Source organism: Ruditapes philippinarum, unplaced genomic scaffold (genome assembly GCF_026571515.1).
Source record: "Ruditapes philippinarum isolate M1 unplaced genomic scaffold, ASM2657151v2 ctg9510_1_1_1_1, whole genome shotgun sequence".
NCBI lineage: Eukaryota > Metazoa > Mollusca > Bivalvia > Venerida > Veneridae > Ruditapes > Ruditapes philippinarum.
Window position 1 is genome coordinate 1 of NW_026851673.1, and position 14,648 is coordinate 14,648.

The 14,648-nt window shown below is 33.5% G+C and overlaps 2 protein-coding genes across 2 annotated transcripts; one reads left to right on the forward strand and one right to left on the reverse strand.

Moving 5' to 3' along the window:
- Positions 1–4,818: 4,818 nt before the first annotated feature.
- Positions 4,819–5,798, reverse strand: LOC132736516 (uncharacterized). The gene is made up of 2 exons (XM_060723657.1): positions 5,642–5,798; positions 4,819–5,394 (listed from the first exon to the last, which is right to left on the reverse strand). Exons 1-2 carry the CDS (start codon positions 5,759–5,761, stop codon positions 4,819–4,821), a joined length of 696 nt encoding a protein of 231 aa, XP_060579640.1. The 5' UTR covers positions 5,762–5,798.
- Positions 5,799–9,654: 3,856 nt separating this feature from the next.
- On the forward strand, positions 9,655–14,267 carry LOC132736523 (uncharacterized). Its single transcript, XM_060723669.1, has 5 exons — positions 9,655–10,020; positions 10,218–10,401; positions 11,363–11,488; positions 12,111–12,250; positions 12,740–14,267. The coding sequence occupies exons 1-5, from the start codon at positions 9,963–9,965 to the stop codon at positions 13,102–13,104; spliced, it is 873 nt and encodes a 290-aa protein (XP_060579652.1). The 5' UTR covers positions 9,655–9,962; the 3' UTR covers positions 13,105–14,267.
- Positions 14,268–14,648: the final 381 nt, after the last annotated feature.

Genomic DNA, 14,648 nt, shown 5'->3' on the forward strand with positions numbered 1-14,648 from the left:
AAATTCGCAACCCCGATGTAAAAATGTAAAAGAAAGAAACTGCGATGTCTTTCAAATATGGAGAACGACTTATTCATTAAAGTAATGGTGCTCTGAAACATTTATATTGCAAATTTGTCATTTTTCTTATACCATATTTTTGAAAATCGGTAAAGATGGATACCAAAAATAAGTGATTTTCGCGAAAATAATATTTATTTATGAAATAGTGCATTTATCTGTTTAAATAATTATGTTCATTATAGATTTATGCATTTTTTGAATGATTTTACATCAAATGAAAATTTCAAAACCAAAAAAAGTTAAAAAGTGAAGTTGGAGCCGAAAATACCATCCTACGCAAATAGCTGAAATCGCTGCGTATAGCGAAAATAAGAATGGGTCTACGAAAATAAGATTTATTGATGATGAATTAAAAAGTATTTTTGTTGTTAATAAATGATTATTGTTAATGAATTAAATAATAAAGAATGTTTTGTTACGAAATATAAGACGTTTATTTCGGTATATTGGATCTTATTTACGTAGAAATAGTATTTTCATTATTATATTTGGATATTAACCATATTTGCCGCACAAACTTCTTACATTTTATTACAAAACATTTCATTCTTTATTAGATCTATTTCATTCATACGGGGAAGTCAAAGACCGGGCCCGCGAAGCGGGTCCGGGCTTTGGCTTGCCCGGCTATAGACTACACGTGTATATTTAAAAGAAAATAAAAAAACAATTAAAAATATATATAGAATTCTATACCTATCAGGGCTCCAGATAATTTTTTAGGGCAATGAGTATTTACTCATTGATATTTTTGTGAATGAGTAAAACTTGAAATCTGAAATTTGACAGGAGTATTTTTACCTACTTAAAATGTATGTAAAAGATTTATTATGCTTCCATGTTTATTGTATTATTATACGTGTAATACAAGATATGTCAAAGTCATTTCTTTTGCTTTTTGGACTCTCTTGGTTTATAATCTTGCATTTCCAAACAGCATACGTTTTATCTGAACCTGAGGCATGTTTCTGTTGCTCATACGTGGCAGCGCTATTATTTCATTAATTATAACCGTCACAATTACTTTTGGGTCGATTTTTTTTTCGGCTGAAAATACGAGTCAATCGTTTTAACTTTTGACAGCGACATTGTACCGGTTAATTCCACCACCTTACTATACATACGCTAACAACCGATGATAGTCGGAACTACAGGAAGTTACCGTTAGACGTTGCAAAGCATTCATACGAAGTTAATTCCACCACCATACTATGCATACGATAACAACCGATGATGGTCGGAAATACAGGAAGTTGCCGGTAGACTCTTGCAAAGCGTTCAGACGAAATTGAAAATAAAATAATCACCGAGTTTACTTTTGGTTACGTTTACGCGAAAGAAATGTTGCTCAATGCGTAACCTGAATTTTGTGTGCGTTTTCATACGCTTAAATTTTGTTTTGAATGCGTAAACGGGTTATTTCCATGCGTAATTTACGCGTATACGCATCTTATCTGGAGCCCTGCCTATCAATGAAATTTTCAGTGTCAGTTCTAGTCGGGCGCAGCCATTTACAATGAAACTCAATGATAATAGGCGGGGTATTCCGATAACAGAACAAATCTCAACTTTTCGGATCAAAAATAATCAACGAGTGTTCCGAGTGAAAACGGAAGCGGTGCATATAATACCGAAATATTATGACACCCGACACCTTTAAAACGGAAAGAATGAAAAGATTTTTTTAACGACAACCCTGTTTATAGGCTTTGCCTAATTTCATATTACAAAACATTTAATAACATCAAAAATAAGTTAAATAAAAAATAAATTTTATTTTCGTAGCCAAGATCTTATTTTCGCGAAAATCCGTTTGTAAATATCCCGGTGTAACCCAAATTCGGCGATATAAGAACAAATGTCAATGGCATTTTCAATAAACTACAGTAATCTATAATTATACTTGATATAATTTTACTACAACTATTTAAAAGTTACTTCAAGTTAATTTCAAACAATGTTATCGTTCAGCGGTTGCCAAATATAAACAAATATGGCGGATGTAAAATCTTACCTCGATCTGAACACGTCACCTAAATTCGGCGATTTGATTGGTTGCAGTAAATCATCACAAATATCAATAAGTATGGTGTCTTAAAAGTGTCATTATAATGTAAATGTAACTTGAATTCCAAAACTGACAAGAAAGTATTTAACTGGAACATTTTAAACTGTTTAAACTGATAACATATTTACAAATTGTTTTTTTTTTGCTTTAATTTATGACTGGCTACAGGTTGGACAGAGAAAACTGTCACCTCTGCGCAACACTTTCACTGGGGAGAAGAATTTGAGGTGAACCCATAGGTCACATTTGTCACATTGACCCCACTGAACAATTCTAATTTCATCACAAATCTGTTTGTCTGGGAAAAATTTTCCACAAACACTGCATTTTTCTTCTTCTGTTTCAGAATCTTCATCAGAGACATCTTCAGAAAGTTCAAGTCTAGGTTGCTTTGATTTAACTTTTGGTTGTTTGCCTTTTGAACTGTTTAATTTTGACTGTCCTTTGTTTTGTTTTTCAGGTATGTTTTGAGTTTCAGGTACCTTAACTTTTAGAGGTGGGATGAATTTTCGTTTTTTGGAGCTTGTCTGCTTTTCAATGTGATCTTTTATTTTTTCAGTAACATCTTCATTTGTTATAGCTTTGCCACCAACAACTTTGCTTAATGTGTTTCTTATTTTAGCTGTTTGAACATTTTTCAAAACTTCACCACCTCTGCATCCAAGGAATTTTCCAGAAGAACCAGAATTCTCTTTACTAGAGGCTTTTTCTGGTGGAGAAGACATGCATTGCTTTTCAACAGTTCTGGCAGGGAAACATAAAGATGGTGCAATAAAAGAATCATTCACTACATCTTGATTAAAAGGGTATATACCACTCTTCTTGAAAGCTGCCTGGATATTTGCTGGTGTCAGTGTGCTTGAGTATACCTTGCATGCAAGTTTACAAATATCATACCTACTTATGACTCTTCCACAAGATTCCCTCATGTAGTTGTGGCATGTTGAGTTCCACGAAACTTCAAAGGGTCCGAAGCAACTGATATCTAAAGGCTGTAGCAAATGACTACAGTGTGGTGGTAAAACAAATAGGATTATATGATTTTCTTTTGCCCAACCAATAAGTGTTAATGAGATATGACTCTTATGGCCATCATATAGAACAAGAACTGGGTCTGTTGCACTGTGTTCTGGTAAGTATTTTACAAGATGTTCTTTCATGTACTGGGTGAATATATCAGTGTTGGACCATCCTGATTCTGAAACAACTCCAGTTGCCCCTGCAGAAGCCCCTTCCAGTAATTCAGGTAGCATTCTCTTGCCTGGAAATATGAAAAATGGTGGCACTTGATTCCCCATAGCATTTACCCCACCTATAACAGTTACAGTTTGTGATTTACCAGAAGTTACAGCTTGAGCTTTATATACTGCACCAGTTACAATTTTAGGGGGTTTGTGGTTAGTTGATCAGGGATCATTCTAGGGGGCGATTTCCGCGATTTCTCGCAAAAATATCACCAAAATCTCAGAGAAATTTGTGAAATGAGAGAAAATCTCGCACGGCAATTTGAGCCGGAAAATGTCTAAACACAATCTAAGGAATGCTAAAATTACACAAAAATATGATGAAAAATTCACGATTCCCATCAAGAATTTAATTTCAAATTGTTAATTAATGAAATCGGTGTAAAAAAACTCCAAAAAGTAGTCCAACACTTTGAATTATTTAGCCTAAAATAATTGCCGATCGGAGACCGCAAATTCACCGTACAGAAATACGGTATGATGGCTAACCTTTATCTATCTGTAAGTCGAGAATTTACACAAAACACTTTTAATTGATTTTAATAAAAAAAATTTAGACACAGACTAACATAAAAATGGACATGTCAAAAATAAATCTACCGGTAAAAATTGTCTTCTAAATGTCACATCAACCACGGTAAATTTTGCCGTAAAGAACAAATTTAAAAATTTTGTTTTACGATTCCTGATGAAATAGCCGATAATAAATGTTCTTTTATTGAACAAAAAATATTTAATTTTATATAATTGCAATCAGCAACAGCTAGAATTGTGAATGTTTCAGCGGAAGACAGACAAATATTCATTTGTCACATATTTTCGCGATGTCGTGATTAAAAAAAATACTAAAAGGAAGCCGAGTGTTATTTAAAGGTGTTTTATAACACTAAAAATTATGTTTATGAATAAAAATTACTTTTGTTATTGTTTATATTTGTGGATATGGAGATATTTGTCATTATGTGTTCAGGTATATTTTTTAATGGAGGGAGGTGTGTGAAGAGAAACATAAAGAAAACAAAATGAAAGGTTATAAAGATATTCTTCAAATCTCAACAATCACTTCTGTACAGTACAGTGTTGTCCATTAGGAACATTGACTGCAAATAATAGTTGTAGTAGATATCCATGTATAATTCTTTTATATTTCAGAATAAAGGTGTTGTATTTATTTTTCACAATTAGAATTTTATTATGTTTAAAAAAATCACAAAAGAAAAGGCATAGGATGTGTTAAAAAAGTGAAAACAAAAATCACTGTAATAAACAGAGCTACATCTTCTTATATCCTCATTAGATAAACAATGTTTATATGTACAGTGATTTTTAAAAAGTTAGAAATTTCCATATTTTTAACCTCGCCCATCATGAAAATTATTTTTAATCTCTCAAGAAAATCTAATTTCTCTCATCAAAATTTCTCAAATGAGAGAAAATCTCTCACTAAAAATCCTGACCAGGATGATCCCTGGTTGATAGTCCCTTTTCATCCACATTATATATGGCCTCGGGTCTTTTAAGAAGATTATTATCAACTATGATTTTATTCAGCTCTTTGAAGTAATTTGTGATAGCTTGTCTTGTAGCACTTCTGGCTCTAGCTGCTTCAAGACTTCTTGGCTTTTTGACAGACAGTTCAGGAAATCTATTCAAAAATTTGTAAAGCCAACGCAAACTTAGTGGGTGTTCTCTGTCTCTGAGTCCCAAATGGACAGCATAATCAGATGCCAGATTTATAGTCTCTGTTCGGGAATATCCATACCCAATTTCAGCCATTGAATTAAGATGATTAGCAAGTAAAGATTCTTGCTCTTTTGAAAACAGCTGGGTTCGACCAGACTTTGCATTATGGACAGGAACATTACCATATACTCTGTCCTTCAAAGTTGATACAGGAATACCATAAGACTTGGCTGCTCTTTGAATAGATACTTTGTTTAATTTTACTTCATTAAAAGCATTCTCAATGGATGTCTGGTCATAGCCCGTTCGATATGGACCTCTTTTTGAATCATGTTTCTGAAATAAAAAAATTTTTTTTAATATGATGTCTCTTTTACGCTTCCGTACTTTTTAATTTTGGCAGGAGTGTGACGTAGTATGTTGACCTAAATCGGCAGTAAAAATAGTAAGGTAACAGACGACGACTGTCAAATTATTTTAAGCAACAATATCAATCAAATAAAGGAAGGTATAGATAAAGTTGAAATTGCATCAGGTAAAACACACATTTTTCTCTATGTCATATACAATTTTTAATGTTTACCTGCCGTATCTCCATCTTTAGCGCAGAAAAATCACTCGAGTTGTAAAAATTGACCGTGGGAAATAAACATGATTGACCTTCACCTCTGAAATCTCGCGTGAATGACGAAAAACAAAACATCGCCGAATTTAGGAGAACGCCGAAAGTGGGTGACGGTAGGATACATCTGTGATAATTTGCACACTTTCCGTTTTCCTTTCAGCTTTGCTTCAGGATACACACATCAAACTTGTGTGTCACTGTGTAACGGTACTCTATGAAAGAATGCAGAAAATATAATGCACGTCTCCGGTAACGGGTGAAGAAATGTATACAAGTCTGGCACTGACTAGCCCAAAATGCCGCACTTTGAACAAAGAATTCCGCCATATTTTTAATTCCAGAGCCCAGGTCATATGTAAATAATGTCGCTGCTTCAACAATACATGTCATTCACGCAAAAATGGGTTGCAAAATCGAAAATCATAATATTTGCTACAAAGTTACAGCAGTCTTAACCTTACCTTTTAGCAATTTTGAATAGAATTTAGCAAAAAATGTTCGAATCTTTGATGTCAAAAAGCAAGGCCAAAAAAGCGTCGGAAAAGGCACGCTAAGTTTCGGGGTTTTCAAATTTGAGCGCACGGAACTTTAATTACGAAAGCAAAATGAAGTATTTTTTCATTATCTCTAAATAACATGGTATTGTATTTTAACATAAAATATTATTTGTAATAAAATATTTTCTCCAATAATTATGTATGATTTGATAATATAGTAACAAGGAAAAATACTGAAAATTAGAGATTTCGGGGGGGGGGGGGGGGGGGGGGGGGGGAATCCCGGGATCCGGGATGCCCGGGATCCGGGATCGTATTAGATATAGAGGGAAAACTAATAAACTATATTTGTGTTGATTATTGTCGTAATGAAAGGCCATTAAACGTTAAGATTTTATTGTTGATTGTATGTAATGAACGTTAAATTAATTTAACTTAGGATATAAATATATTTACTAGCTATTTATCAACAAATTTTAATTTAAATGCGGAAATCACAATACTTATAATTATATGCCTAATTAATTGGAAAAATCAAAGATATATTCTTGAATTGGTCAAATCCCGGGATCACTATATGCTTTAATACGATCCCAGCTTTACTGAAAACTATATTCTTGAACTGGCCAATTCCTGAGATCTCTATATATTTTTAATACGATTCCGGCTTTTCTGAAAACTATATTCATGAAGTGGTCAATTCCCGGGATCCCTATATGTTTAAAAACGATCCCGGCTTTTCTGGAACTGGCCAATTTCCGGGATCCCTATATGTTTTAATACGATCCCGGCTTTTCTGAAAACTATATTCTTGAACTGGTCAATTCCCGGGATCCCTATATGTTTTAATACGATCCCGGCTTTTCTGAAAACTATATTTTTGAACTGGTCAATTCCTGGGATCCCTATATTTTTTAATACGATCCCGGCTTTTCTGGCGGAATTGATTGACAACTTGTGTTTACTTTTTCTTATTCACTCTTGATGCCCAATATACAACGACTTCCATTGCTATTACATGTACTTTCAATATTAAATAAGATTTTGTGTGTGTGACATTCTGAGGTCAAGTAATTAAAGCTTTTGTCTGTGAAAAAAATACGTTATTTTCAAAGATTTTTTATAACTACTACAAATCAAACTTATTTAGAAATCTCTACAAAAACATTCAAATAATAATAATAATAATAATAATAATAATAATAATAATAATAATAATAATAAAAATAATAATAATGATAATAATAATTTCCGGGATCCCTATATGTTTTAATACGACCCCGGCTTTTCTGAAAACTATATTCTTGAACTGGTCAATTCCTTGGATCCTTTTATTTTTTAATACGACCCCGGCTTTTCTGGCGGAATTGATTGACAACTTGTGTTTACTTTTTCTTATTCACTCTTGATGCCCAATATACAACGACTTCCATTGCCATTACATGTACTTTCAATATTAAATAAGATTTTGTGTGTGTGACATTCTGAGGTCAATTAATTAACGCTTTTGTCTGAGATAAAAATACGTTATTTTCAAAGATTTTTTTTATAACTACTACATATCAAACTTATTTAGAAATCTCTACAAAAACATTCAAATGATGATGATAATAATAATAATAATAATAAAAATAATAATAATAATAATAAAAAAATAATAATAATATAATAATTATAACAATAATAATAAAAATACATCGAGAGTAGGTGGTCAATTCCCGGGATTACTATATGTTTAATACGATCCCGGGTCCCGGCTTTTCTATAGGCGATTCCGGGATTTTCACCCCACCGATTTCTAGATATATTTTACATTAGATACAATATAAACCGAAATTGAAGTTGACATGAATTACAAAATTAACTGATTTTCGCGAAATGAATGTATTGCTATAAAGGCATGAATTATACCTACATGCCCGAGAGGCATTGAACAGAATTGGTTCCAAAACAGATATACTGTAAAAAACTTTGCAGACAAAAAAAAGCCGGGAAAAGGGTATCTCTCGATTCAGCGATAATCACAACCAATTTACACTCTTTTTGCCCAGGAATAAAGAAAAAGTGCAACATCCCTCACGCGGTCACTAGCATCGACTTTAAAGTGCCGATATTAATGATCCAAAAGGACCAGAAAAATGTAAATACGGGGCAACTTTTTACAACTGCCGCACGGCACTGGACACCTGCAGTTGTGAAGTCTGTACACGAGGGTCCATCGAAGGATACTGAAAAAAGTGCACAAAATAGCGGCTTGAGTGGAACTATAAATTTTCAACACTCAACAATTTGCCTGAATCAATAATTCCGAAGAAGCTGAAAAATTTAACATCAACTTTAATCTTCAGCAAAACTGAAGCGGAGAAGACAGTGGCAAAATGGAACAGGGCTCACGCTGTCGGTCGCCATAGTCGCCATATCGGGAATATCGTGGCGCGAAAGCTCATTTGGTTAGACCACTGACTCACTGACTGTCGATAACTCCTGAGGTCCCGGGTTCGATCCTGGGTAACACCCTAGCTTAGGATCTTTCAGAGACCCTTTCAATGTTTTCCACCTACCTAGAGGTGTACTGGTAAGAAATCCAGGTAATCCTCGCATGTATCAGTGCTATACACTGGGCATGTAAATGAACTTTCGAAAGGAACTGAAACTTCTGTACATACCAGAGCAGAGGTACAGTGCGAATGACCGTAGAAAAGATTTCATGATCAGTCGCAACGAAAGTGTCCTGCGCCGTCCGGAAACCGAACCAGGGTCGCCCGGTCACAGTCCAATGCTCAACTTATTGAGCTAACCGGACAGCTTATAAAATGGGTCCGTTCTTATTTGGTGCAATTAGAATATCCTCGGCCATTGTCCTCATCCGAAGACTGACAGAAAGGGCCGAAATGTTGCGAATGATTTTGGTGTCCAGACGGCACCAATTGGACGCTATTAAGATGGCACGATGAATAGTTAAAACCGTACAACTCATGATCGTTTAAGGACATAACAACCATTCTGGTATTTCTTTGGAAATAAGCAACGACTTGAACCCGCGACATCAAATATACTAAAGTGGGCTGGCTATCTGTCACTATCTTTTGCATAGGAACAGTAGGATGTCTTTTTAAAACATTGCAGTCTGATTATTATAAAAGACTTATAAAACATATAACACAGAACGTGAAAACTCTTGTCAAGTTGGCATCTTAAATATGTTAAAGAAAAAAAAATCGCGACCAATAATGATATTGAAATTTATTTTAAGGCTTAAAATCGTTAATACTTGTCCATAAAAGATTTACATGGAAGGTTTATAAATGTTTGTATTTTTGTATAGGAGATTATTGATACATTATTTTGCTACAAAAATTATATGAATGTTCAATTTAACAATATAATTTTTCCTAGCTGTAAAAGCACTAATTTCCCAAAACGCCTGTGATATTTTTTCCTACCAAATATTCACCATACGTCCACTCTTTAGCTAAGAAATGCTCACCCGTTATTAATTTCAGCAAAAACGATCGGGAACCCAGCTTAAGTTAATTGAGTTCCCATCTTTTTGTAAAATTAACGGTATGACAGTTAATCTGATAAAAATGTATATGATGATTTTGGGTAATACCTGTTTTATTTTTAGATACGCATCGGGAACCCGAAAGGACTATATTTACTATATACTTACACCTTAAATCCTATGTGTGTGTGTGTGTATATATGTATTTAAGTATTTAAAGCCGAACTGTAATAAGGATTTAGCTTCAAGAAGAGACAGTTGGGATAAATCTACAGAAATGTTTATTAAACTAGTTGCTTTAATGTTTTTGTTTACAGGAAGCAATTTCTTGAAAGGTAATAAAATTCATACATCATTTCTTGTATACGTTTAAGGTTTGAATGCATATAATATAAGATTATGTTTTCCTTATATATAACTTTTGCTTTCTTTACAAGAAACATATTTGAATGCATTACCTTATTATTCATCTGATAAACTATACATAATTATGTAAACATGTAAATATAATTTTAACATTATTTATCACCAGCAATTATGTTGTATTGTGGTGACAAGGGGATGCATCGCTACAACAGTACGATACAAGATTGTATAAACGGCATCGTTAAACCGAAAAGATTTCTGATTTGTGGGGTCCCTCCGATGGATGAGAAATATGATGAAAATACACATTCCTGCGTAGATAACAAGCTCGTTGTAAAGGGGACATGCGGGTAATAACACTTTGTCTTAGTACATTATTTTTGCTACTCCTTTATACAACTTTCGACAATGCAGTGTACAACTACCTTGGGAGAAGTCAACCGAACGCAATTAAATGTAGAATATCTATAGTTGTTTAGCCCTCGATAGATCGGTGGCAAGCCATCACAAGTTTTAAATTTCTTCCAAGAAGGACCGATATGTTAGATTAAGATAAAAAGAAAAAAGATATCAGAATGGTAGAACATTAATAAAAAAAACCAATGCATTAACTGCGGGTAAAGTTGATTTCAATATAAGAGGTATTTTCACATTATGATAAAACTCCTGAGTAAAATATTATCTTATCTTATTAACCTTAACATCATCTTCAAGTTGAATGTAAATTACTTCTCTATTTTATTTTTTAATTTACATCTAAATATCAATCAATATTTTTTATTGACAAACATTCCTGTGCATTGTATGCTCATATTTCACATTTGAAATATGAATTTATTTCGTACAGTATACATCATTTGCAATTAAGGTACAAATCTAAGTGCAACAGTACTTTCACGTTTGTAAGATTGATAATGCACAAACTAATATCTTAATATTAAATAAGTATGTAGGTTAGGAATTGGTAGTATGGGGCAAATTTTTTGATTGCATTAAAACTGTATGGACTTAATATAAGTTCTTCTTTTAACAAAATCACAGAACTTAATACGTTTTTAGGTAGAATAGTATCACAATTTAATCGTGCTCATTTTACGTTTGAATTAAATATCGGTATGATATAAATGTTTGTTTGAATTTTATAATTGGTCGTTCAAGTGTTGGGGATTGGGGGTCAAGGTTAAAGAAGATTAAAATATCTGTCATATTTCAATCAATAACTTTTCTTTTTGTTGCCTATTATGTTACTGCACCAACTAGTAGTTTAATAGATGACAAAGAATGGCATATGAAGTATCATTTTTATTTCAGTATTAAGAAGTTAAGCCGCCGTAAGAAATGTTGTGGGGATGTGGTTTATGACCCCCGGTATCAAACATGTTGTACGAGTAAACATGAGCACCGGATCCACGATCATAAGCAGGAGATAAAGCATGTGTAAGTACACTAGATTTAATCAATATATTATCTCGTTTATCTCAATTTGTAAATAATTTGCTCGGGGGACGTTTAACTGTACGAAATCTCAGCTGTAAGAATGAGCATGAACCAGTCCACTGCCTACAGTTTGCGCATAGCTGGAAACCAATAATTAGACACAATGTAGTTGTCATGCAATCCTACCAATATTATATACAAATGTATGTAATATTTTTCTTGTTTCAGATTCATTTTGTCATTTCATAAGATTAATATCAGATACAAAAAAAATACTCTGCGAATATAATAAATAAGATTAGTTTAACGTCATGCTTTGGGTTTACTAGTATTTAACTCGTATCCCGGTCATATGATCAGATTTGGTTCTTTAGTACATGACTAATATGTAAGGCAGGCTTTTACCAACATATAATTTAGTTATAAAAAATGTTTAAACGTTCTTGTCAATTACATCTTCTTAAACGATTGTGTTACTGTTGATTTCTTGTCGATAAAAATGGTCTTTTAACTAGATAAGTTGCTACATAAATTACAGTGCCTATACATAAGTGTTGCTTCTTACAGTCTCCCTCACATACAAGAATTACAAAATGTTTTTTTTTTTCTTTTGAAACACTAGCTGTTGTAATCTGGAAGCTTACCATAGGAGATCGGCTAAAGCTACATGCCATAGATCAGCGCACAACGACCAGTTCTTTAAACCGAAAATATTGAGGCTGAGGCGGGTGAGCCAGAAAATATGCAAGGAATTTGATCATGGTAGGTTTGGTGCGTCTGACGTGTTTGATATGACAAGGTGCTGTGAGTTAATGTGATTCTGTATGGTTCCATATGGTATTTTTATGTATTTTAGTACTAGTATTGTATTTTTTATTTGTTTTGTTTTTATTAGAACTGTCAATGTAATATGGGAAAATTCAATCCTTACTGTAAAAGAACGACCGCTGGTTCAGGAGCATGTATCTGACATGTAATATACTAGCACTTTAGAATTGAAAGACCCTGATGGGATTCGAACCGTTCGTGGCGAGGAGCAAATGATTCTAAATTAGCTTCCTTAGCTACTTGACGGCGCAAATTCTAGCTCCTTGTGGTTTCATAAAGCGCTGTCTGTTTTGTTAATGTATAGAATCTTTACTATAGAACTGGATTAATGGAAAACAAAACCTTCAAGGGTTTTACAAACTAATATCATGAACGATTGGTAGAAGTTATGATATTGTAAATTCTCAATTTCATTTATTACAGTGTATAAAGTAAAAGTGAAGAGTCAGGTATGCAAAGGGAATCGACGATTTTTGAGAGTACGGGTTTCAAGATGGGCATGGCATCCGTTAAAATCAACCGACCTGATGTCGACATCTCCAAAACAGAAGAAACACATGCATGTTAAACTAGATAAATACAGTGGGAAGAAAGACTTAACTGGAAAATTATTTCTCATATTAACAGACAGGAAACATTCAATGAAGAAAGTATTCCGTTTGCGCTTTCGTGAAAATATTTATGCTTTTCCAAACAATAAAGTATTGCAAAAGCGAATGTTGTCGAAGATTAGTAAGAAGTGCATGAAAGTGCTGAATAAAAATAAATTTGTTTTGTTAAATGGTTAGCATGAATTGATCTGCTGAGTAAAATATAGTACAGCGTTGTACTGACATCCAGGTCAGAGGTCGTGATCATTCGTGTGTTATGTCACTAGCACGACAGTAAGAAGCATTTGGAGATGACGAAAAACTTGAGTTGTAAGCCATTTGTGACTTAATTGTTCGAACTCTTATATCTAATGAAGATCAATTCGTTTTCATTCCTTGAGAAGCATTATTGTTGAACTCATTATTTGACAGGCAAATGAAAGCAAAGAACGGTTCGCAGTGAACTCTCTTTAAGACAAAGTAAAGAGTAAATACTTAAATATTTATTACATCTATGCTGTAATTAATGCACTGAACGTGGGCTGAATCGTTTACCCATATTTATCACAAAATAGTAGCGAATTGCGTTATTCTTTTAATACTTATACGAGGGGAATGTTTAAGTATATTTTTATATTCACCGTACAAACCATGTTTGACAACGCCTAAGAATTGGTATGGATGTTAGTCATCCATATTCGTACATGTGCGGTCTTAAATTATTATTTATCTGGAATTCCTTGTATTAGTAATATTGTGGAATTTGGAAATGTTGTCATATGAGTATATAGTTTTGCCAATTACTTGTTAAACTACACGACTTTATGACTCCTCAAATATGAAAGAACCAGCTAGTACACATTAAGTACGTATTGTTTTTTTTAAAGTCCGAATTTATTTCATGAGCAATCAAATTAGATTTCCAAAATATCTTTTTTAAACAATATATATGTACTGGTATTCGTTAATGCTGGTTTATATTAACAACTCTCAGGTCCGTTTCCAAGAATTTACCATTCCTGGTGTTATGTGACGAAGTATGGTCGTGACCCGAGTAGGTCTCAAACCCATGTGCTCTTAACTGAGATATATAATTACGTTATTTGAATGGAACAATGTTCGAATTTATTCAACAACAACCTTTTATTTTCCAGTCAGTTTACAAAGTAACATATTTCAGGCTATATTAATCAAACTTGTATATCGTGTTATTGTCTGTGTACAGTATGAAACAAAGTATTAGAAGTATCTCAGTATTTATAATTTTAGTTATACGATGATATGTTATTTCAAATTTTAGTTTTCAGTGTTACATTTTTATTAGATGATATCTTTACATTGAATAAAAAACAGAAACAGCAGTTGCTCGTTTTTAGTTTTTGTTTGTTTGTTTTTGGTTTAACGTCACATCGACACAGTAGAGGTCATATCGCGACGTTCCAGCTTTACTGGTGGAGGAAGACCCCAGGTGCCCTTCCGTGCATTATTTCAGGCACGAACGGGCACCTGAGTAGAAACCACCGACGTTTCCGTAAGCTAGCTGGATAGCTTCCTCACATGAAAGAATCCAAAGTCCCTGTCGGGATTTCGAACCCACAGCGGTGAGGGCAAGTGGTTTGAAGTCAACGACCTTAACCACTCGGCCACGGACGCCACTTTTTAATATATATTCTTTATTCACCAATGATTTAAATATCGTGTCATAGAAATAGATGGTAATTACCTATGTTATTGAAGAGCAT

Coding starts and splice junctions, on each gene's coding strand:
- LOC132736516 (XM_060723657.1), bottom strand. CDS start 5,761: ATGTTTTGTTTTTCGTCATTCACGCGAGATTTCAGAGGTGAAGGTCAA. Junction 5,395..5,641: donor TAAAGATGGAGATACGGCAG/GTAAACATTAAA, acceptor TTTTTATTTCAG/AAACATGATTCAAAAAGAGG.
- LOC132736523 (XM_060723669.1), top strand. CDS start 9,963: ATGTTTATTAAACTAGTTGCTTTAATGTTTTTGTTTACAGGAAGCAAT. Junction 10,021..10,217: donor AGGAAGCAATTTCTTGAAAG/GTAATAAAATTC, acceptor ATTTATCACCAG/CAATTATGTTGTATTGTGGT. Junction 10,402..11,362: donor GTTGTAAAGGGGACATGCGG/GTAATAACACTT, acceptor TTTTTATTTCAG/TATTAAGAAGTTAAGCCGCC.